Raw genomic sequence first — 27,268 nt, forward strand, 5'->3', positions numbered from 1 at the left:
CTTAACTCTTAGAGGTCGTAAATGATAGTATCGCTTTTCAACATAAATTAAATACATATTTACAGGGACTTGTGGGCATGTCATTTAATGAAATACTATGAATCTTTATAAAATCGAAATGTTAAAAAAACGACAATTGGATAAAGCTAAAATAACGTCCCTAATTTTAAACTAGAAATTATCGGATTATCCCTCAAAGAAAATCTAAAAAAAAGTCCCGAATATATTCTGAAAATATTTGGCTAATTTGCGCCAGTGAAATTATATGCAGCTCTAAAATGAAACTCAATTTTGGAAATTAATTAATGATCATATGTAAACTTGCAAGAAGGATGATACAGTGCTAACATATTGTATGCTTCCTCCACACTCTCTGGAAGTAGGCCATGGTTGGGCAAGGACGGAAAATATAATGTGTTAATTCGGGGCTACTTCGGTCGAGCTCGGGTCTGCCCTCGGCGACCTCGACCATATTCGGTAGACCTTTGGTTCGGTAACTTCCAGAGAGTGTAGAGGAAGCATATAACTCTAAAACATGCAAAGGAACATCCAGAGTGATTTGATCCATATTAGTGAATGGATAAGATTAAACAAATTAACAATTAATAATAATAATAATAATAAAAATATATGATATTTAATGATAATTTTGATATTAAAATTACTGTAATTAATTATCTGATTACAAAGAGTGATAATATAAAATTCTTAAGTAAACTTTTGTATAAAAGTTAAAAAAATTAAAAACCATTTTGATTGTATAATAAAAAAAAGTATTATCAATGGAAAAAATTTTATACACCGTACCGAGCGTTCCCACTGCGACGGCACCGACACGATTTTATTGCTTTTGACGTGGATTTTTGACTTCTGAGAAGGAATAATTGTTTTCTGCGCTCTCCTATTGGTCAAAATTTGGTTTAGATATGCTTTCATTATTCGATTCTCACTTATTGTAAGTCGTAATATTTTTATTAAAAGTCTTAATATGCACGCTAGATAACAGCGTTTCTACTGTGACGGCGACGGCACGATTTTATTGCTTTTGGTGTGAATTTTTTACTTCCGAGAAAGGATAATTGTTTTCTGTGCTCTACTATTGGTCAAAATTTGGTATAAATATGTTTCCATCATTCGATTCTCACTTATTTTAAGTCGTAATATTGTTATAAAAAACCTTAATATGATGTATATTACATTTTAAGGTTTAGTAACCTTATTAAAGAATGATCATTTTTGGTCCCAGGATCCCCCACTACATATTTTTTCCTGTCCAATTTCTTGAAAAATAACACTACTTGCGACGAACTTGATCAAAAAGGAATTATCGAGAAAATTTTAAACAAAAATTCAAAAGCATTTTGTATGCATTTTTTTCAAACAACACAAGTTGATTTTCTTTCCACTAAAAATGTGAAAACAAATCTTTCTGATTCGTCCAAATAGTATTTATAAAACAGTGCGCGAAATCTAAGATTTTATAAGGGTTTCCAATAGAACGCTTTCACTGTGATATCATGCGCCGTTATCAGGATTTTTCTTAACTGTTTTTTACGACACATCTTAAACAAAACTTTTCAAATAATACATTAAATCAAATAGTTAATAAACCACAAACAAGTGTTCTAGTGATGTTTTTTTACACTTGTTTAATTGTATACACTGCTAGGCAAATATACAGTGGGAGAAAGTCGTACCTAATTAACTTTGATCTTACTCGACTCACCACTTAATTCGCGTATATACTAGTCAAACAATCAAGATGCCAATCTTTAGTTACTATTAATAATACTAATATAAAGAGTTAAACGTACTAAAGACACACTATATCTACAGCGTTGCGTAAAATTATTGTTAATCTGTCGGGATATTAAAGCATAAGTCAAGAAATGGTCACGCGTTATAATCATTCAGCGAGGAATATCTCGCTCCTTTTATATGCAGCCAATATTAATAATTGTTGATTCACGTGGTCACGGCGATTCAAACGGCAAACGGTGAGAACACCAGACACTTGTCAACCACATGGCCGCGTCAAAGGATTTTACTACATCACAGCGATTCGAAAACTATTCCAATATTTTAATACAGCATAAGCGAGTGGGAAAAAATGTCTGAACACCGACCAGCATGTCCATCGGCCGAAGCCACAAATCGGTTTGGGAAGAACTCGATACGAATGCGGGTAATCGAACCCGGGTCCCAGCACCGCAAAAGCCCGGGGCCATCTCGCTCGGCCGCGGTACACTTTGCGCTTCGAAAACCGTGGCTCGCGACGAATCTCGATCGAGAGAGCTGCACCCACTTTGAGGGTGAAAGACAATGTTTTAATCGCGCCTTATTTAATAGGCGGCCGAGGACAGGTAGAGTCCGCACGAACGTGAGAAAGCATTGTTACCGGACACGGGCAAGCAGTACAGTAATCACGTGTAATCAGAGATTCTAAACCTGCACAGATAAACTCCACACGTGCTCGATTATCGCACATTATGGCGGCGATGAGTGCGAAATGCGCCGACGCCGGCCATGTCTCGGCGACTGATGAGTGGTAATTGGTGAAAAAAGACGAGTTGAAGATGTATTGCGTGCAGGAGTATATTGGAATTCGTTCGTGAACGAGGTGGAAGTCTCAATTAGTTGGGATTGGAATAAAATCGTGTCACATCCTTCAGTGCCAACATAATGCTGATGTTATTACAGAAGAATTTCAAGCTTAAATTTAATAAACATATAACCGAACTTAAATCTAAAGGGCTCGCAGCCATTGCGGCGTTAAAACCAATTTTTAATCGAAAAAGTGCGCTAAATACTAAAAATAAAATTCTATTATATAAGCAATTAATCAGACCGGCAATGACTTACGCCTGCCCAGTGTGGAGTAATACGTGTAATACTAACTTTTCTAAGCTACAAGTTGTTCAAAATAAAGCTATAAAAATAATTTATAATACACCTTTTTATACTAACCTCAAAAAACTTCATAATAAATATTTAATTCCAACTATTAAAGAACATGTTCACCACCATACTAATAATTATTATAAAAAAAATACCGCGAAATCATACTAACCCGTTAGTCTCAAGAATCGGTGATTACGACAAAAACAAACTCAAATTTAAATATAAACACAAAATGCCAAAGCACATCTTGCTCTGACGCATAAATTTTATCTATTAATTTAACAGCTCCAGGTCCACGAGTTTTATATTAAAAATATATATTTATAATTAATATTTTTTTTTTTTTTTTTGTTAAAGGTGTTTATGTACTTTGACCTAAACTTAACGTATTTTATGTTCTTTTATTATTTTTATTTTTGTAATTCCTCTTAATTTAGCAAATCAATCGTAAATTGTGATAATGGTAATTAACCAGCAACCAATGAAATGTAAATATATATGTTTATAAAAATGTATTATTTAATTATGTAATAAACAAAAATTAAAAAAAAAAAAATTACAGAAGAATGATAACGATTTGATAAACCGATGTAACTTTAAAGCATCGTTGCGGTACTCGATGAACTTTTGAAAGTAAAGCACTGGTTAATTGTACTGATAATAATCACCATAATGTCACTCAAAAATAAAAGTGGACAAATGTCTCGTGAAGGGAAGTAACTGAATAATTATATAACTTTTAACATTATAATTCAATGTGTCGAATTTAAACAGAATGATTAGCATTACATATACTACAAACTGAATGAGTCAAGATAAGAGCATAATGTATTCATAGATATCCACTTTTTTTTATGCATGAGCATAGATTTTCAAACCTAATTAACTCATCGCCCATTTTTCAACGAAAACATTTTTCATCGCCCACCTTTAAAATATGTTTAATTACCAAATACCGCAAGAAGAAAAAAAGATAAGGGAAATACATCGACCCTAGAGGCAAAACCAAAAAGTAAAGCTTCATTTACTGGTAAAAGAGAAATTATTTCTAAAATATCACATATTTTATTATCACAAGATATTAAAAAAATAAAATGCCTAAAACATTTTTGAACATTATTTTTTGCCCACTTCTCTGTCGCCTTCCATCGCCCACCGGTGGGCGATATTCCCCATTTTGAGAACTATGTGCAACAGCATCAATATTCCACAAACTTATTTGCTAATTACAAATTATACTATTGTAGACTTTCGCAAGGCCAAAACGAGCTTTCAACGCCCGACGATGTTCTAACGAGCAAGGATGGCGGCCGGTCCAAGGTTGGCGACCGCTGTTCCATATTTCAACGTCTCAAAGGAGAGACACAACAACAGTGCACGTTGTCTCAAAGCGGTCCAGCGCGCTGCAACCAGTCATTATCGGCGTGTCTCCGCGCTCGCCCTGAGAACTTCTCTCGGCTAATGACGGAAGGGCGTGCCGCTGGATAAACACGACTCTTGTGTTGTGTGTTGTTGTTATTATTATATATATATACACACACGTACAACGAACGCAATTGTTTTTGCACACGACCCAGTGTCAAAGTGCACGGACGAACAGTCAAAAAACTCACCTGTAGGGCATTTGCACTCGTAATTCAGCTGATCGACCCGGTGGCAGGTCCCGCCGTTCCTGCAGGGCGAAGGTTCGCACGGGATGTACTCGCTCTCACAGTTCCTGCCCGTGTAACCGGCCTCGCATATACACCTGTGTTGAGAAAAATTATAATTTTCATTAATTAAATGCAAATTTCGTTACGTATCTTAGAGCAAAATCTCTTATGGAAACCTGTTCCGTGTGAATATAACACGCCAGATCTCATAGTCGTAATCCGCTCTGATTTTTATTACAACGCGCGCAACAATCATATGAGAGGTAAGAAATAAAAGCAAACACACCTATCCACCGATTCATTATTTAAGAGTGGATATCATATAAAATTAGAACAAATATATTATATGTAAACTGCTAGTCAAAAGTTTAAGACCAAAACATGCAATGATGTTCATGTCACAAAGTCACCCTTTTTTCTTTTAAATAATAAAAAAATATATTCCAATTTAAAGAATAAACTATTATTTATATTTACCATAATAATATTATATTAAATTATTATTTTTTAATCGCTATTTCATATTTTACACGGCGTGACTAAAACGGTTAAGATGTTAATACGACTAGTTTAATTATTTTCTCTTTTTCACATTTATTGACATGCGTTCGAAACTACTAAAAGCCATAATCTAGAGAATGTTTATTTCAATTTAGTTTCATTCAAACTATTGGACCTTTTACATGCGTTACTTTTTCTGACATTCAAGTTGAAATTCTCTTGCTATAATGGGGCGGAAAAATAACCTGAAAAAGAGCTTCAATCATTACTTTTTATATGGAGACATAAACATATTCTATTACAGGACTAAATCGTGATATAAATCTTCCAGAAAGACATAGGATAACGTCAAAACTACAAGATCAGCATATGATAATATTTGGTAAAAATAATAGAAGACCTACATCACAAAAAATTTGCTTTCTAGTGAAAAATACTGATATTGAAAAGATTTCGTCATCAACCGTGCAACGTCGATTACGGGAAGCAAATCTTGAAGACGCATTACTGCCAAAAAAACCTTTGCGTCAAAACTACAAGATCAGCATATGATAATATATAGTAAAAATAATAGAAGACCTACATCACAAGAAATTTGCTTTCTAGTGAAAAATACTGATATTGAAAAGATTTCGTCGTCAACCGTGCAACGTCGATTACGGGAAGCAATCTTGGAAGACGCATTACTGACAAAAAACCTTTGCTATGCCGAAGATATATAAATAAAATGCACTATGACTGGGCCATAAAGCATAAAAATTGATGCAAAATGCTAAGGTCTGATGTCGAATTATTTGGATTAAAATGTAGAACATTTGTTAGACGCAGAGTCAGCGAAAAAATGCGTCCTAAATGTATTGTGCCAACTATAAAACAAAGCATGGTGTGGGGTTGTTTCTCAACAGCAGGAGTTTGAAACCTGGTAAAAAATAATATTATAAGACCAATCTAGAATAGCAAGTTTTACCTATGGGTAGATATTTGATTGGACCAGGACCAGGACAACGATACCAAACATGCTTATAAATTATGCAGAGGGTTTTTACAAACAAAAGAAAAAGAAGGGTATTCAAAAATATGATTTGGCCACCCCATTCGCCTAATTTCAACCCAATTGAGCTTTTGTGGGATAACCTGAATCGGAATATTCATCAACATTTACTAAACTCCTAAAAGGCTTAGTGGGAATGTCTACAGAACGAGTGGATTAACATATTAATCAATTTAGTTGGATTCCGTTAATAGGATGCCAAGTAAAAAAAGGTAGATTTTTGACGAAAAAAGAATTATTTTTTAAATATCTTTTTTAAATTTGTAATTCTGAGTTTTAATTAAAAGTATATCTCTTATATATTGTCGTTTTTATTTATTTATTTATTTAAGACATAAAAGAAGCGTCAAAAAATACTTTAGTTTTAAACTTTTGACAAGCAGTGTAAGTGTGTAACTGGAGGTTGTATTTGTGTTAAATTATTTTTCAACATAGACCTTTTAGAATTTTTTTGAGGATCGTAAATACGTGGAAATCTAATGGGAAGAGATGAGATATATAAATTTAAAGCCGAACTGCTGATTCCAAGTCGTTCTTTTTATTTTTTGATGTATATTGTATAGTCATGTTATGGTTTGACCCATAGAAAGTTATTTGACAATCAATATTATATTAGAAAACGGATGGTTGAAGTTCGTCACTGTTTCGACTGTAAGTTGTACCTATCGGTAGTAAAAAAATATAGCAGATTTTAAATTCATAGAAAACCTAAATTCGTTAATCTGTCATTACCCTATCGTGAGTCAAATCGACGTTTATTCAGTGGTAGCAATTCCAGACCTTTGTGAGGATATTTAAATTTGTCTGAACATCAATGAATCTAGACATGGACCGGCCCCTAAAAGGAGCCCGAGATTAAGATCCATTTAATATATTATTCCTTCATATTTTTTCTATTCACATAAAGTGCACATAAACGGTTCCTCTTAATCCACATCCTTATTTATATATTCACGTTCATTCGACTACATTACTCGGAATCTCACTATCGTTGACCCAGAGAATCATTTTTCTAGAACTCCGAGTTTCTTAGAGTATCTTTATAAAGAATGCTTATCAAAAATCATGTTTAAATTATCTTATAAACACATTTCCAAATAGGCAGCATGTTTGGGAAGTTCGTGACAAATTTTCGTATTTATTCTGTTTTGAAACGCTAACGAGCACGAGCTTGAAAACATACAATCGAATGCGCTCATAAAAGCTGATTTGATTATATAGTAAGTAAACTATATATAAATTTAAGAACAATTACATATTTTTATATATTTTATAATGTAAAGTAATAAACTTTAGCTAAACAGATTTTGGGGGAAAAATTACCATAAATCCTGATTTGTACCTAAGCGGCTCGATGGCACACATAATCCTTTAACGATCCTTTCCGAGTGGAATAGAATAGATAGGTCAGAGAGTATCATCGCGGAGCGGCAGGGCTATTAGCGGCACGCGATACGCTCGACAGGATACATAATGAGAGATTACAATTTTCTACCTGAGCAGTGGTTATTATACGCGCATATAAAACAATCCAGGTAGATTGAAGGTCGCTAGATACGGTGGAACCTGACACGCCTCGTACGAAAGGGTACTACGCGCTTGCCGCTTGAATTACCCGCGGTACAACGGCGAAAGGTCAGCGTAGTCCGTTCCGAAATGGTATGAAACTTCTCATCTTCTGCGGCATGCAAAAAAATCCGAGAAACGTCCATTATATTTCAATTAAGGAAAAATTAGACGCGATTCGCTTTCGCGTGTTCGTGTATAGAGCGAAAAAAATTCGGTCAACTATTCACGTGCAATCGAGAGACACATGTTGACAGAATGTTCACAAAGAAGATAAAAAAGAGATTCATAGAATTGTCTAGCAGACACGACACGAACTATGAGATCGTTTTCTTGAGCATTCGCAGAATTGGCGTACCGAAAAAAATACATCACCGACATTAAGATCAATTAAGATGATTCACGTGAAGCGCAGACGCGACTAAATTAGTATAACTCAATCGCGTCCACAATAACATCCTTCTTGCACTCGGTAATTAAGCTCGATTGTGAAACGTTGTATTATGCCGTTGTACTCGTCGTCACAATAAAGCATTTATGAATTATGAGCGAAATGCCATAAACATAATACCAGACGAAATAAATCCATCAAGTTAAATACACAGTAGAATATGAGGTGTGCTCCCGAGGGCAAATTGCGCGCTTTTTTACTCTTCGAATATAAAAATGTTGATGGTGCTAATTATATATAATTTGTCCCGTTTCCTAGAAGCTTTCGAGAGAACAAGCACTTTCGGAACGGGGTAATTAGTGACTGTTGCTGAGAGGCATTAGGCGGCTCGTAAATCATGATGAACTCCGTCCGAACGCGGGGAGATATCGGTAGGACCTCGGGCCGATTAAAAACCGAAAGGACCAACGAAAAAGTTGCACCATCACCACATTAGAACGCAGCCGCCACAAAAGAACGATTTAACTCGTCACTGAAACATTTCACGCGGCATCACTAATTTTGAACGTACTGCGACAGGGCCGAGATTGCTCTCCCACGAGACGATTAGAGAATGGACCGAGCGGGTTACAACACTCTCGCGCGTAGTGTTTCTTTTTACAAAAATTGAATAATCAAAAGCTATAGAATGTACACAGAATACGAAAAAATGCAGTTTTTTAATGACATCTGAGTCGTACAAAAGCAAAATTAGTCACATATCAAAAAAGCTGAATAACATAAATGCAATATGACCATATTTTCTTTTGAAAGACGCATTCAAATAAAAAAATTAACATCTGGCATTTAAACCGAAGTTGAATTAAAGAATGTCTATTAATCTGTATGTTTCTTTCGAAGACGAAATTGATGAAAGTAATTTGTTTTATTTTATTTGAGTTAACTAGTTATCTTTTATATATTGCCTCTCAAAAGATTAAATTCACATTAGTTAGGATGGTCCACTTTTAGCATTTTGTATAACTTAAACAATAAATAATACAAATTAAAATATTATTCTCATAGGAGAAACTTTTTATAAAATTGATAAATAGAAATTTAATTAAGTTTAAAAAAAAGGAAACCAATTAAGATGTACTAATCATATCGTGTTATTTATAAACATGAGTGGAACAGCAATAAAGATCTTGAATATTATAAATATGTTAGATATTAAATAATTTGCTGAATATATTTGAGGTATGTACATACATATGTGACATCGCTGAAAATAATGCTTTACTATAAAATCGACAATAAACTCAATACAACAACGTATCATATTTTTTTTTATCTACATAACAAAACTGTAAGTTAAATGCAAAAAGGCGATCTTTGTAATGAATTTGGTTTACAATAAAATAAACATTTTTTATGATTCCTAAAGTTAGATAGACAATTATTAATTTAAACATCTCATACATGCGTTTTCAGAAATATGTAGGAAAAGCTTAGAAAACACGTCATATCAATGAGTAAATCTCACATACAATCATTTGTTATAATACCTATATTTTCCGATATTATATTTCAATGTATGACTGCAAAATGCAAAAAAACGTCGATTTTTTATTTGATATTCAGTCAAACAATAAGAGGGACGTTTTATTTTATTTTTTTTAATCTGCGATAGATATTTTATAGTTGGGTGTTAATCCAATTAATAAAATAGGACTTGAGCAATTTATTTATAAAGCCCATAAAACATCAGCTTTTAACCTTCTCTATGCCACAGATAATTTTAATAATTAGCCACAGTTGCAACGTATTTTCGGAAATCATAATATTTAACTGATAGTTATGCGTTTTTGCTGATCAGTGTTGCTTTATATTTATACATTTTTTATTGTTTGTGTTTGTTTATTTCCAGTAACTTATGACATATGATAGGCGACTAGATTAAAAACATTGAAAATAATTTAAAAACACTATTATTTATTTTACAGGCGTTGTTATCATACTTTTGCCCAATATTTCGAGTAATTAAATTGTTTTTAAAATAATTTTGAGTTCTAAGTTAAAAAAAATGATAATGTAGTGTGCATTCTTATAAAAAATCTCTTAATCCTCACATGTCAATCTGTCTACTTTTCAAGACTGCCTTTCATTTTTAGAAAAAATAATTTCAATAATATATAAAAAGTCACTACTGAAAAATGATATAATTATAAGTTGAAATTAAAAAAAACACTGACACAAAATTAACGTTTTTTTCATTTATTTCCTTCAAGTTTATTGCAAACACATGTAATTAAAACTAAACTTATTCAATGAGGTCAAATTATAAAAAAATTGGCAATTCCTCGCGATCCGGTATTTATTTCACATGTGGCAACACTGATGCGCGAAGTTTGTATGTGAGCGTCATGACGAAAATAAAAACCAATACAGAAAACTTTATCTTTTTAGCATTGAAAGGGTTAAAGTAGAGCTTATGTAAATAAAATTAAACTTAGAATTTTGTTTAATAATGCCATTGTTGATATTTTTCAATTTTAGGTAAAAGATTTTTAGGGACTAGCCTAGTTCCTCTAGTCTAATGACGGCACGCCACTGATGTGTATATACAGTAGACCCCCAATAACACGGTAAATTGGGAACGTGCTATTTCGGTGTGTATAGCTAGGAGATTAAAAAACTCATACATTTTTTTGCAATACGTACGTACGAATCGGGCATGTGTGGTGAGATATCTTCCCTTTGGCTCGCTCACATATCAAGTAACGGGCACACCCAATTTATCGTGTTATTGGAGGGGTCTACTGTACACATATAAAATATCCTCAATTGTAAAATACACTAAAAAGTATTTGTAAATATAAGCTAAAATTAATCGCTTTGCGAAACTTTTAATTGACTGATGCGACGACCCACCAGCCCTTCAGTTTTTAATCCAGCTCCTATGTATAAAACTTATTTTCTTATAAGTTATTATACGTGGCACTCTAAGGGCTATTTTAACCCAACTGGGCGATGCATTTTACTTGGTTTCGAATACGTAAAAACTCTCGCGCGTACCAAATCGGGAGCTCATGTAGAAGTTCTTAATGAAGTGTTGGTGGAAGCGAGTTTCGAATGGAAGTGTAGACAGGATTGCACACGTCCTTACTCATAAGAGTAAAATTAAATTTGTTATTATCGTTTGTTAATGTTAAAGTTTGAACAGAACAAACATGTAAGAAGAACCATAAACACCTGGAATGTGATGGCAGCAAAATAGGGCACAATATTTAAAAAATTATGATTTTTCTCTAGTCTCACGTCTCAGATTTATCAATAATCCTATTATTCGTGGATGGCTAGGTATTTTTAATGTAGTACTCGCTTTTATGATATGGGGTTCATTTACTATATACTATTTTTTATATATATATATATATCTAGTCTAAAAAATGTGACTTTTGGTCCATAAAAAAACATATCAAGTTACTCCCGAGCCCCAGCTAGACTTATTCGCATTAATTCGAAACCTCATTCGATAACTTCTGTTATAACTGATAAGATATTGTCTCCTCTTTAGAAAAACCACGATTATTTTGATTATAGAAAATCATATCAAACGCTACTTAGCTTTGACCTAAAAGATTAATCCTCCCCATTCATATTAATGTATAAATAAATTTCACTCACGTGTAACTTCCGTGCGTGTTGATACACTTTCCGTGCCTGCAGGGGTGCGATTTGCATTCGATGACGTCCTCGGAGCAGGAAGATCCCGAAAAGCCAGGGGCACACTCGCACGTGTACCCCGAACCCTTCGACACGCACGTGGCTCCATTGTGGCAAGGCTGCGATCCGCAATGATCTTGGCTTTCGCATTGAGAACCTATGGAGTAGTAAAACGAGCGTTAAATCGAGAAAATTCAACAGGTCCGGACGGTAGCGGAGGCGATAGCTTACCGGTGAATCCGGGCGCGCAGGCACAGTGGTAATCCCTCAGGCTCTTCAACACGCAAGTGCCTCCGTTGTAGCAGGGGGCAGAATCGCAATCGTTGGCCTCCCTGATCTCGCACAGGGAAGCGCTGTATCCTACCGGACAGTCGCAGACGAAGTGCGGTGATGAATCGGGCGCCTGTTGCACGCGACAAGAACCTCCGTTTTGGCATCTCGGTCCAGGGCCCGTGTAGCACGGATTAACATGCTGGCAGTACTCGCCGACGTACTTCGCCGTACAGCTGTGAACATTACACAAAAATATAACATTAGATAAGTTCGATGAGCCGCGAGTCGCGATTGAAATCCGAAACACGCGGAGCCTTAGTAACATTGATTTTCATCGGTGTTAGCCGCTACGTGTCTTGCCGAGTGATGTCGATTGTGAATAGCAATGAGTGCCGCAATGGACACAATAAAATGCCATAAATGCAACACACTCCAGCCGCTTTATAGTAGATATAGATATGACGGACATGTTCCGAGAAAAAAACGTACAAAAAATACCAGCATTCCGAACGCTGGAGCTATTTACATAATCTTGCCGAAAAAAGATAAAGTTTTGTGTCAATACATTTGTAAAATAAACAATGCCTGAGCTAAGGCGGTGCACCTGCACATAAACAAACAATCAGCACTTAAAACACAATACAACCTGTTGAGTGTTTTATTTTCGGACGTGGTACATATTCGCAATGTAAGGCGAGAGGCTTTAAAGTAAATTTAATGGATTATGAATACAATTTTACATACTCTAAATTCTTAAATTGCTCTATCAAACAACTAAGGAAAGAGGAGTTAAAAGTGAAATGGCTAAATAGTGTTAAAAACTAGGGAATAAGACACTATATAGTAACACAGACTATTTTTTGGATTCAACCGTGATTTCTGTGCGTCGTTTTTGAGTGCAAAAGAGTAAAAAATTCATGTCAGAAAATCATAATTTTTGCAACTCTAGAATTGATAGATCTGCCTTGTTCTAAAGTTTAATGTACTTTAGCCAATCTCCTTCTGCATTATATGTTCGTAATCCTAAGAAATATTAATATTTACGCAATTTGGTGTAATTTACCCAGATCTAAGGACAAATGCTTAAAGATATCGTTCTACCAAATACGAATGCTGTGTATAATAGTACTTTTATTTTATATCAGTCGTGTATGTATTAAAGTTTAACCGGGTGCTGTTTGGTTTATTACAATAGCCATATAAAACCGCACCGAATTTTCAATTCAGCTCTCCCAACAGCTCTGTCCGACAAATAAACACGTTTCGGGAATACCACAACGAAATGAGGCGTTATAAAATGAGGTCGGATCGGAAGGTCGTGACCGCCATGGCAGCGGCAGCAGCAGCGTCAGCAGCAATTGGAAGCCGAAACGGTTCGGAAGCCGTTCCGCTGTCCATCGCCGGGTCACGCTCAAACTTCCTATTATCTCCGCATTATCACGCTCTATGATCGTATTGTGCCTATGGTAAACAGACGAAAGCTCGGCAGTTTCGACCTCGCCGGTATTCAAATCGGATGCGTTGTGTGTCGCGTATATAATAATCATAATGCGTAACGCGCGGGTTTGTTTCGTGGTTACGCGTCGATGTCACTCGGAAGCGCGAAGCTCAATTTTGTTATTAAATATCATGTTTTTATGTATATGAACGTGGCGATAGCATAATCGCGATCCGTGTCTGACAAAGCAATTACACCGGTTAGCACGCTATTAATCGCCGATTAATAATTAAAATAAAAGCAAAAAAGCGGGGAAAATTTCCTAAGCGGAACTAACAACTAAATAAGACATATCGCACGACCGGCAATTAGTCGGCCGAAAGCAACTTCAATATAAATGGTAGGCGATAAATTAATTATGTTTATTTTTAACTAGCACCCATGAAAACGACCGCTTTAGGAATTGAAGGAAATATGTAATCATGAACTCCTAACCAAATAGCCGAGGATATATTACCAACATTTGAAAAAAATATGCTTGCTGGAAAAATAATTATTTGAGATCCCGAATTTTATTTATAATTTATTAAAATTTATCGTAATGATCATGAGCAGAGCATAGAAGAGCTTCTTAGGCAAGAAGTTCTTATATGAAATAAAATAGACAGACTTGAACGGAATGATCAGTTGAAGCACAATCGCCATATAATGAACAGAATGGAGAACGTTTATTAGAAGAAAAAACTATAGCCCTCCAAGATTGTGGATGAATATGAACCAAAACATTTTAGTGAAAATTGATAAATTTATACAGGGATTGGTAACATGTATTTTAACGAAACACCTGAAAGCTTGAAAAATTAGCTTTTCTTATCTTTTCCTAATCTCACAGGTGATATCAACCCATAACGTGCATTAATCGTAGCAAAAAATCAACCCTTTATTTTTACTGTAATTTTTAAATCAAGTTTTAATGTTGCGTATGGAGAACATGTTTATATTTTACAAAAATACTGCGATTTTCATTAATAAAAAACCCAAAGTTTAAATGGCCGAAATGTTTTAACAAGAAACTACCACTTTTATTAAAGAAAATATAGTACTATACTCTTGGCATTACGAGAGTGTAGTGAGTGAGCCCCGCATGAGGCACATGGCATTAGAACAGTAAGTGTAACGGATCCATTTCAATCCATATTTGCCTTTGTTTCGGGGCTTTTGGTACTATTTTGGTATGTAGCGGCTACGCAAGTGGGAAAAACAGCCAAGATAAGGGGTAACTCATCAATGAAAATATCTATAGTTATTCAAATCTGTCGCAGCTTAATAATCGTCGAGAACAGCCGTAGGAAATGCGCCCCACAGAAAGGGCTAACATCGCCAGGGCGCCTTTTTATATATGTATGAGGGGGAAGAAGCGGGGACAAATTCCCGTGGCCCGTTCTTCTTAAGGGGCGTAATTTTGGAAAAAATTATAGCAAGAATATATTTATAAAAAAAGTAAAAACCTACCTCAAATAATGAATCTGAAGTAAATTACAGTTGTTTGAGATGTACCTATATACTGATGTATTTCAGATATAAGTTTCTTCAGCCTTTTTATACATATTATACAAGAAATAAAAGGAGCGGAACATTGCCTTCAAAAGCACCCACTTTCTTGGTAGTACTTTCACAATAAATATTATTCAAAGGAACAGATTGTAGTTTTTGACGCGGCTCTGTTTGTGTTAAAATTTGTCTGCAAATTATTGTTGATTTTACTGCTTTTTTAATGTTTAAAAAATGCAAATTAGTAGCAGTAAATTTAGGTATTCGATCTGAATTTTCAGATAGAATACCTAAGAAATAAGCTAAGAAATAAGCAAAGAAATAACGTAAAATCAACAACAGCACCAGCTGATTTATATAAATTCATTGTTTTTATAGTTTGTATTATCGGTAATTTGACAACTGGATTTAATGCAGCAAAATAAATAAATAATTCATTTAGTTACATGTGGGTATTCCTGAAAAAAAATATAGAAAAAACAGTCTCGAATCTATCCCGAAAATATTTTTTAAAATATGTCATTTCAGTCAAATAAAGTATTTTCAAACCGATTTTATTGCTTTTGACGTGGATTTTTGACTTCTGAGAAGTGACAATTGTTTTGGCGCTCTTCTATAGAGCAAAATTCGCTTTAGATGTGCATTATTCGATTCTCACTCGTAATATTGTTATCTAGAGTTTTCACCGCGATGGCACGATTTTATTGCCTTTGACTTGGACTGGAAAATCGCTATATAGCAACACTGCATCAAAGAAAACACGACTAATTATCAGGTAAATAATATGAGTAGATATTTTTAATGCATAATTAAAATATTTCGCATAAAATATGTCGCAACGGTGGCTATTTTTTTATATTTCTTTGTAGCTTAGAATGGGTTAACTCGTACATATTATTATTTATTCAAGATTTCGATATTAAAAAATAAATAAAACAGCATTTTTGTCGAGAGGCCCGGAATCATTGTTTTCTCAGGGCCCGGGTTCGCTCTCGGAAAAATCGAAACACATAAATGTTTCGATTTTTAAATGGTTATAATTGCGTCTTCTTCGACATTTCAAAAGATAGCATACTGATTTGATTCATCAATATAATTTATTGCAAATAGTTTACGAATTTATGGTATTGATAATGAACATGACTTGAATCACGAATTGTTTTTTCTCTAATGCTTGAATTAATTAACACTGATCTATGCAAAAAATAATCTGCGTTCCAATAAAAAAAACCGCGGTTCGACCCCTAATTTAGACAATTATATATGTACGTTATTTTTTATTGCGATTATTTAAAAAATAACTATACTTGTTGGTCATCCCTTGCAGTTAAAGAGTCTTGTTTTGCTGTGTATCTAAGTTTTTTTCATACTGAAGTTGATCTTACATTAACATAAATCTACAGCGACTTTCCTAACATGATCGAAAAAAAACATTCGCCATAGCGTCCACAAAAATACACGCGTTCAACATATTCATAGTGGACCTGCATCGGATAAAATCTAAAACCGGTCCGCACACACCCGAGGCTATCTATCCATACAAAGACGAGCGGATTCATCATCATACGGGTGAAATTCGTCGATCGCACCGAAAACGACCGATTAACATAAATATCTGATGTGACATTAATGGTCTCACTTTGCGATATTTGTATTCGTACACACACACTAGCTATTTTTTAGTTTCGAAACACCAGCGGTCGCCGGAGGAGCCGGAGACCGTATACACGGTGCCATGACATAACTCTTTCCTAGATAACATCTCGAGAGTATCCGAGAAACGCGCGTTCCTATGGCAATATTTCGTCTCTCGAAATGGTAATAAACGAGTTCCGCGAAATAGGCATCATCACCTCGTGCCCTATATGGGGGATAATTGAAATGGGAAAAAAGATTAAAATAGTTTCGAGCTTGTGTGATTTATAGGATTTTCGCATTTTGTCTCGGCGCTGTTCCGCCGAGCTGGCTCCGAGAGGAAAACGATGGTCGAAGGGATAAGGAGCCTGTTTCTCGTGTGTCTAACCCTCTCGCTCTACCTCTCTGTATCTATCCATTTCTTCCTCTCCAATTGCGAGACGTTTATTCGGTCGCAACATTCCTGCCGAAGTCGGAACACCTACGCGCTATACCGAACCAGACGGCAAACGAGATAAGCGACGTCCACGCGACATGTATTCTGTATGTACATAAATAGGTGTATATCTTCAAACTATATTTAAATAATAAATTATCGCGTTCTTTGGCATTAGATACCATGAAATAAATAAATAGACAATAATTGAACTTATAAAAAATGAGACTATTCATCAAAAATACTGTTTATTTTGATTGAAATAGTTTAAAAGAACTCCCAATTTTATAAGGGCATAAAAACGCCATCAACTGCCCGTGACGAGCTGAGAAGCACTAAACGAATTTTCTACGAAATCTTATCAAGATTAAAAGGAAGTGTTTGATAGGTTTATAGCATTTGAATAATGTGTTTAATTAGTAATAGTTTGCGATCGGTACAGTAACTGTCTCATCATAATCGAGTTATGCGATTGACCCATTTTTGCGTGCAAGCGAACGGAAACGCCACAAGCTGTACGACATTGCAGATTTCGACCGGATCGGAAATTCTTATCTTGATTTTTTATGCACGCGATATAAAAGAATCGTTTGTTATCGAACAAACATAAGACGAACTTTTTAAAAACCCGATACGGAACGAAATTCACGAATCGATAATTCGAATCGACCGTTCACAAAATATGGTTTTGGTTACGTCTCCGTCTCGTCGTCTGAGAGTTCGCGTTATAATAGCACGCCGTGTTAAATAACAAAAACGGACATACAAAGTACTATGGCCGTCCGTAGTAGAAAAAAACCTTTTATTTTCCATCGTCGCTCTATTCAAAACCTCCGCAATACAAATAGTGATAGCGGCCGATTCGATAGGCAGCCGCGTTTCGAAGAAGCGACGATCTTCTCCGTTGATGGGAAAAAAACTTGAGACAAAATACCAATGTAGATTTTAGAAGCGATGAGTCAACAAAGAACTCGTACGCACAAAAGCGGTACAAAATTGTAACATTTATTCACGCTTTGTATCAATCTAGATTAATGTATTTATAACCTAACTAAGATAAAGTTCTAAATTTGAGAATAATTCAGCAACCAATATATTTGTGTAAGTGCAGAGTGCAAAGAATCGCTACTGAAGAAAGTCTTGTAGAACTAAAAAATAAATTAGTTATGAGATACTTTAGACATGCGAGAAGAATCCATTGATTACATCACATGTTTCACTAATTCTAACTTGCAGGCAATCGCCATTTCATATACGAGAGTCTAATTTGCGAGTTGAAAGACACTGGTGAAAATTATATGGAAGTCATTGAGGGGGTATGGATAGATACCAGTTTGGATAATTCGAAACGCACGCACGCGAGCCGTATGAGGATTTGTCAGTGAGTAATTAAATTTCGATCGTTTAGAACACGATGATGATGATGATGATGCTACCGGCGCGGAAGAAAATCGGCACGATCGCATAATCGAAAAAAAATCACATAGTAATTGCGGAGTAATAATCTCGACGCGCTTATACATAGGTATCCGGCGATGAGCTCGATGTAAAATTAACGTTAAAAAGTGGCCCTCGACATTTTTCTAAAGAGGTTCTCTCGGCTCCGAGACGAAAACCGAGCACGCGCCTCCTCTGTCCTCTCGCTCCTGCCCGCGAGCCATGGATTGATTTTTCGTCTCGCTCGCGCCTCGCCTGAGCGAAAATTTAGAGGTCCGAGCGGAGCGACCCGACGAGAAATTGCTCTTAATGGGAGCAATTTATGCGAGTCCGATCGAGCCCGGAGCCGGGCTTCCACATAGCATCATGAGCGGCATGGGGATTTTTTTATTGTTGATGATACCGCGGACGCGAGGCATATTTTATATTATGGATGAGGGTGACCAGGTGCCTACGCGGTTCCCACGTAAGACACTCAACACAATAACCAAATTAACTTGACAAAATCCTGATTTTAGTGAAAAGCAATCGAGTTTGGCATAATCGAAAACATCGCGTTTCAATAAAAAAAATCAGTCAACTATATATTTTGTTTATGATGTATTATACTAACAGTGGTAACTCGAAAGCTACATACATTACTGTATTTATTGATTCCAATAAAAATTCGACCGACCAACAAAATATCCTAGTATGTACAAATTTAAAAAATCATAGTTAGATTTCACATTAGATACAAATATGTGTATAATTATTGCAGTTAATCGAGACATATGTTTCCACAATAATGTTAGCTGTAATACGTAAGTCGATACTGTACATGTACATTAAAAATTTTGCTCATATACAACCTCATTCAGTATTTAGCCTGTTTAGTAGTGTTTTCTACCTTCTTGAATGTAAAAATAAACATATTCTTTCTACCTCTAATTTTATCTAAATAACTAATAATAATTAATCATATAAACATACTTAACACCATATTCTTGTGAGAATTAATTATCTTGCCGTGTATTTAATTCATAATAAGTCACGGTGCAAAATCGAGTTGTGAATAAACCATGGAGCATTTGCTGATACCTAATTAAATATTTTGCTTGGTTTGTATTATGGTTTTATTAGGTACTTTTAATTGTTAATTATATATTCACACACAAAACCATGAACCATACGATATAACAGGAATATTACAAATTCATAAATTATTAATATATTTTTAATATTAAACTTACTTTTTACGCAAAGAAATGTTTTTACGCAAAAAAAAATTTTCTATTGTAGTATGTTTAACTCTTTATAAATAATATATCTGCATACATATATGATACTTCCGCTAAGTTTAGAACCTGATCTTAGTTATACTTATTCATTTTAGCTAATTTTTTAATAGCAAAAACAGTTTATTTTATTTGTAGTGATTATTTAACAAATTCGCTTTATGGGGATTTTTAATGGAACATGTCAGAGAATCGTTTCTATGAGGTTTATTTAGGAAATCACTCGAGTAAGGGACCTAAATTGCACATTGAGAAACACCAGCTTAGTATTTAACCGATGCTTTTAAATTTGTATTCTAAGAAAACGCGAATGGATGCTTTAATTCGAGAAACAATGCTTCAATGATATTTTTCTAAAAAACAACAAGTATTTAATAATTTTATATGATTATTAATCAGTAACGAAATGGGAACATATGGATTTTCATTAGGCTATATTATCATTACTTTTTATATTTGAATCGTGCCATATGGTCCAATTCACGATTGATAAAGAAGTACTACATCAGTGAAGGCATTTTAGAAGTTAAGAAAAAGAGATGTTTGAAGGGCTTTGCGAATGAGAAATCGTTTTCCAATTCATGAGTTGCTACGTGATAAAATACATTTCCGAGGGTTTCGCACATCTGTATTGAAATTTAACCAAACAATCAACTTTTCATGTTTTTAATGTTTCATTCATAAAAAAATATCTTATAAATTATAAATTAAAATTTTGCTACTGAACAATAAATTGAAACTATGGCCTTTCCTAGCAATTGAAAAATTATATTTAGTTATAAGAATAACATATCGCTTATTATATAGAATAAATATTTTTAGCCCTTTTAGTGCCAAGCGAAATTAGGAGGTGTATGCTAAGAATGCCAAGCATTTTTGGGATATATTGATGTTTTTATAAATACAAACATATATTTAAAAAAAAAATGATGTGAAACGCTATTTATTGAAGCAACAAAATAAAATCTAATTTATACAAGTAAGTATCCAAAAAGTATCAAAAAAAATGATTGCATAATTATACAAAAAAAAATACAAAATTAGGAATGGACACCCGCGTCGTAGCGGCATTAATGTCGTCGTTCATAAGTGGACACCAGAGTCCGTACGGCATTCAAACGGTTAAAGATATAATATAATGTAAATGAAAATTACAAAATCTGATATACATTATATGATAATGAAGCATACTGAACTTTTAATAATATTTACTTAAATTAAATCTTCCTTTGTAACATGACAGGCGTTGGCCCAATACGATACAACAGGGTAAATACAATCACCATCTATAAGTAGTGACATTTCTTTATCATTGCCTTATACCACTACTCGTCCAGCTATGAATAATACCTATCGAGATAAAAAAAATCACGACACCAGGAACGTCATTGCAGCTTTTCCCAGGGGGGAGGGAGGGGGCAAAATGTGGTAAGTCAGTTGTCGTTTCTTTAGTATTTCCATTAAATGACCAAATACAAAGGGGGTCCCTGATTATAATTTAAGTCAAAAGCAATAAAATCGTGCCGTCGCGATGGAGACTCCCAGTTAGCTAGTATTATTTTTATAACAATATTACGATTTACAATAAGTAAGAATCGTATGAAGCATATCTAAACCGAATTTTTACCAATAGGAGAACGCAAAAAACAATTATCCCTTCTCAGAAATCAAAAATCAACGTCAAAGGAAATAAAATCGTGCCGTTGCCGTCACAGTGAAAACGCTCAGTTATCTAGCGTTCATATTATATCTAAAAATAAATGCAATAGTTCAAGTTTCTCACTTGTCGTCGCAGTGGGAACGCTCGGTAACAAGCGTTCCTATTGATTAAAATTCGATTTGAATACACTTCGACCAATATTTCCACATCAAAAGTCCGTAGTAAGGAATAGCTATCATATGCTATATCCAAGATGTTTATCCGCTTATATCCCCCTGAGATTTTGGACCTTACTTAATGAAAGTTCTAAAACTATAATTAGTCTTAGAACTTTCATTGGGTCAAGTTAGGTTTGGTTAATTCGAGCAGGAAGTTCAAAAACTATAATTAGTTTTAGAGCTTTTATTAGGTCAAGTTGGGTTTAGTTAATTCGTGCAGGTTGGGTTTGTGTTTTAACATCGAATGGACGTTTCGCAACTGTCAAATGAGTTTCATCGACATTTTAGAGAAGCATATAATTTCACTAGCGCCTAACAGTTGGATTATATTTCTCTAGTAGAAATACATATGAACTGGCAAAAATGTAGAACTTTCATTAGGTTAGGTTTGGGTCTGAACAGCAAATGGACGTTTCGTAACTGCCAAATTGAGTTCCATAGATATTTTAAAGCAGCACATTAGCGACTATCAGTTAAATTATATTCTCACTAGTAGAAATATCTACTGGTGAAAATGTATTTGGACTTTACTACTTTACTAGTGAAAATATAACTTTACCAAAAAATACACATTCACTGTAACATTTATACATCGCATGTAAATAAATAATGATAAATATATAAATCTATCTATATATTATTACATATGGAAAAGTTAAAATCATATAAATTATATTTTCACTGAGACTGTTTTTTTAGATTTTCTTTGAAGAATAACCCGAGAATTTCTGGTTTAGAATCAGAAGCTTTTTTATTGAGATTAATAATATATAATTAAATGTCATGCATTTTTCTGACCAAATTCAAGGGAGGGCAAATGTCCCCCCCCCTTCCACCCCCACAAGTGACGTCTTTATGCAAACGGTCATCAACGCAGCATCTACCATCGAGACATTTGATACATTTTGTTTTAAATCCAGAGGGGGCCTAAACAATTTTCATAATTCGTGAATTCAATGACGAGAGAGGTAAAAAGACACCGGTAAATTCCACAGGCTGGCTGAACCCCAGGGGCGCGGCGCTATGACGAAGGTCTACTCTTGTCTACTAGATAAACTAATGGCGGATGCGCTCGTATTCGTTCGACCGTGCTCGGCGACCCATTTCGGTTTGTCGTTATTGTTATATCGTTAATTATGTGATATGATTCGGATCGAAAACACTCTCAGTACCAGAGAGGTTGCTAGAGCAAAAAAACTTTAATTAAACGAGTCGAACGCGTAATAAATCGCCGCAATGAAAAATCGATTTTATGCTAATGATGATCGAATTTGAAAATTCAAATGCTACCATTAATCAATACGGCCGGCGAGAACGTGTTATACACGTATCAAGAAATAAGAGTCAGAGCGAACGTTTAATATGTTTAATTTATGTAGATTAAATCAATTAGGACAATTGGAACAGTTCATCATATACGATAAAAGTGTACATGACTCAAATTGGTAATGAAGTTTTCTATTTAAAATGTGTATTTTAATGGTTAGGCAACGATTGCCTTTCGCAGATAAAACTAGTTTTAATCAATTATCACAGTATGGTATCAGTTTTTCAAACAGCGATGAATCATTATTGAACTTAATCTTAAGATCGAATGTTAATTCAATTGCGCTAATCCACTATTGCTTATGTTTCATTTGTATGCAATCTTGCCACTGTTTAAATAGTATACGACAACAAAAAACATAACTGTTCAGTTAGCTACACTAACTAATCATCTAATAAATAATAATCTAAGCCAGGGGTAGCTACTTCTTATCATTATATGACAATCCTTATCTAAATATTGTAAAACAGTAATTATCATATAATTTTGCGATTCGAATGAATGTGTCGTTAAATCCTATAACTTTTAAAGCGACTTGTATAAAAGAAAATCTAATTAAATTCATCGTATACTTACTGCTATATGGCGAATCATAAAAGATCACTTTGTACCAAAATTTATGATGGTATTATATTTAATTCCAAACAAGTTCTCACGATAGTAAAAAAAACTATTAAAACTTAATTTAACAGTAAAAGAAATAAAGCCAGACTTTTTAGATCTCTATTTTCTTCGGGGAACAGAAGCGCACGATAAGTTATGTGATCGCCGAACAGACGTTTATTTGAATTGAATAACTTTTTTATGCGATTGAATCAATAGCGTATTTTCTTCGATGTATAAAATATTTACAAAGCGATTCTTAGCAAAATAATATTCTAAGTAAATAGCAAACGAATTATTTAACCAGATGCTCGATATCTTCTTTAATATAAAAAAGATTAAAAATCTACTTTTAGTATGTATGCCGATATAAAACCAGCTAACCATATACGCGATTAAATCAACAAATAGAAGGGCAGTGTTTAGAACCAGTTGTTGGAGGTTCATATATTTGCACCTGAAATTTACTATATGCTCTGATTTATAACCACTTGTTTGTTGGAAACATGACTAATGGGTATTGAACCAATTAATAAAATTTATAGGCGTACGATTCTAGAGCCGATATAATCAACAAGCATCTCACTTACTCAGAAAAGAGTGAATGTCATTCGTTGATTAAGTGTCAAGTGCAATCAATCTTGATTGTAATGCCATGCGTGGTTCAAAATAGTCGAAAATATGTTCGACACGACCGATTCGAACAGCATTGTTGTCAGATAGCTGCTTGCTAGTGGCGCAAGTCGGTAGCGCTCGGTGGGCGTGCGTCCGTCGGCCGGTTCTCACGATGCGGCCCACGTGCGCGCGCTCTAGCGTGCCAACGATGGCCTCTCGATCCAACCCCGTTCATCATAATAATGACCAAGATGCTTCGACAATCGTCTAATTGTCGAGAGTTATTAGAAAAATACACACCCCATAATAATAATTTATGGAGAAAATCAATTAAAAGCAAGATATGATGAAGGCACGATGTACGTGGTTCAACCATCTACTTTTTCAACGTATTCAAATTTGCCGATTGAAGATGTCACGCGTAAGCTTTTATGGTAAAATCTTAAGGCAGAGAAAGTAGACAGACCTAAACGTTTGTCTGGAATCAAAGGACAATCGACATGAAACGAACAGGATGGTGACGCCTACTGAAGAAGGAAAAAGCTTACAAAGAATGTATAATATATATTCATACATACGATGACAAAATTCTTTTAATATATAGCAAGCCACCTTTATCATACATACGACATATTATCAAAGCATACTGCTAATATCTTAACAAATATCGATTTTTTTAACTTCGAAAGTAGTGCGGTTCAATAATGAACGTTTTTAGCGCATCTTTCCACTCTTGATGGTGTTATAATTTAACTGGAAGTATTTCCGGTATGATAATGATCAATGCATTTATTTTGTTGATAAATTTGCGGGCACAACAGATCTACGCATAAAAATACTTGAAATGTGTATGAGAGATCTAACTGCAGATATTTTGTACAGTAGTAGGATTGCTTTCGCAATGTGTTTAAATTCGCAAAGATGAGTTGAAATAGTTTCGATTACATAAATATTTATGACATCGAAATCTGATTTGAATACCAGCGATTCCCTATACTAGCAGAAAATCTTAACCTTTACTTGGCACTGGGTGTTTCTTTTAACAGAGTCACTTTGAAGTCTATCTATTTCGTCATTATTCATAAGTGAAAAAGAGATGAGTATGTCCCACCAATTTGCACTAAAGTACAAGATGCGAGTATACGTTTGATATACTTATCATTACTCTATTTTTTTATGTTGAAATAGTGAAATTTATAAGCTATCAAAATCAATCATTTATCAATCGTTATAATTTACGTATGTATAACGATAACAATCTGAACACGTCCGTTCGCCGCGAGTATCTTATAGGGAATAACAATGAAGTGGTTGAAACGTATGACAACATTGCTCGGCGCAATCGGGCCAATGAATACGAGATAAGCCTCAAAGTGACTCTGTTAAATGAAACGATATATAATTAATTGTTCACTATTATAATTTAACACAAATGGTTCTCAACATATTTTTAAACGCACGGAATTTATTAATGTATTTTTATTACTGTTATATATATTTATATATTTGTCCATCGTATGATATTTCTCAAAACAATCTTTCATATGCAGATGATATTAAATTACGTTTTTAAACATCTCCTTTGTTTTTCATTCACTAGTTTATTTTACATATTATAGGAATTTACTATATACATAGTACCTATTTAATAAGCCACGCTTAGTCCACATCGTGACGATTTTTTTGTCCTTTGATGCAAATACTATCGTTATAACTCGTTGCCGAGCCTTCCCACTGCGACGGCGCCGACACGATTTTATTGCTTTTGACGCGAGTTTTTGACTTCTGAGAAGTGATAATTGTTTTTTGCGCCCTCCTATTGACCAAAATTCGATTTGAATACAGTTTGACCAATACTCTCATATTAGAAGTCCATAGTAAATCGGTAAGAATAGCTATAATATTTTTAATAACATCGAAGTGCAGACTAACTATAGAGCAATGTACATATCAGTGTCATTAAATTAATATGAACCTGCAGATAAAATTAACTAATACTTTCAATGTTAATAAGAAACTATGTCATTCTACTTTCGAATATGAAAAACTTTGTATTTAAAGGTTAAATAGTCAAATATAAGTCTTGATAAATATATTTTTGTGTGACACAAAATAAAATATACATTAGTAAATCAAAAAGTAAATTCGTTGGTTGCTGCCTTTGCTCTACACAGCGACTAAAACTAAACGTAAGTACAAATTGGATGAAAATTCCAATATCTTAATACAGTTGTGAATGAAAAATGTTATGCGTTTAAAATAAGTATAACTATTTCATTTAGGAATAAGATTTCTCTCGCTAAAAATAAAATGTGTTTACATTCGCAATGCAGGAGCATAATTCAGGAGGAAAAGCTTAAGCATTTCTATGCTTATAACACATTGAATACTGCGACTCATTTATGATAAATAGAACAAAAAATTTTTTCGTCAACGTTTTAAAGTCAAATTTAGAATGACTTTTTGTATTCGCAACAGTCAAATCAGTTTATCATAAAATATTTTTTTTTTTAAAAGGTTAAGAGCCAGTGAACTATTTTAAATAGGTCGAGGCCGTTTCAGAATAAAACTTCAGAATACAGTTATAGATTGACGAATGTGCGTAGGAAGGCTGACAGATGGTGACGGGATATAAGTAATAAAAAAGGGATTTAAAATCACCTAGAGAGGAGGATATCCTTTTTTTTCTAAAACGATAAACAAATACGTTACAGTAATACGCAAATTAATGTTTTTTATTCAAAAAAAAACTTGAAATTATGAAAAACGCTAATTTGTGCACATGGTATTCGATATAACATTAAGCTCTTTGACCTTAAATACGCTCTTAATTTACGAATTTAAGCACGCCGTTTATTTTTAGCAAGAGCAATCCTCTTTTTTTCGTAAATCCGCATGAGTAAGAAATAACTTTGCGGTTACAATATGATACATTAAAATTATAAATATAATGCGTATATATTTAGAAAAATATAATAATACACAAAGAAAAAAAAAGAAGTATAGTAAACGAAAAAGAAAAATAACA

At 34.2% G+C, this 27,268-nt stretch overlaps 1 protein-coding gene across 2 annotated transcripts in view; it reads right to left on the reverse strand.

Moving 5' to 3' along the window:
- Positions 1-27,268, reverse strand: part of N (neurogenic locus Notch protein) — a 75,277-nt gene that overhangs the window by 15,410 nt on the left and 32,599 nt on the right. For both annotated transcript variants that reach the window (XM_088185182.1, XM_088185181.1), the window contains exons 3-5: positions 12,002-12,276; positions 11,732-11,927; positions 4,515-4,648 (exon numbers count right to left, since the gene is read on the reverse strand). In XM_088185182.1, the coding sequence (XP_088041308.1) occupies positions 4,515-4,648; positions 11,732-11,927; positions 12,002-12,276 (605 nt within the window). The remainder of the gene's footprint in view (positions 1-4,514; positions 4,649-11,731; positions 11,928-12,001; positions 12,277-27,268) is intronic.

The sequence above is a fragment of the Plectrocnemia conspersa genome, unplaced genomic scaffold (genome assembly GCF_051122295.1).
Source record: "Plectrocnemia conspersa isolate PC_06_02 unplaced genomic scaffold, ASM5112229v1 ptg000004l, whole genome shotgun sequence".
In the NCBI taxonomy this organism is placed as follows: Eukaryota; Metazoa; Arthropoda; class Insecta; order Trichoptera; family Polycentropodidae; genus Plectrocnemia; species Plectrocnemia conspersa.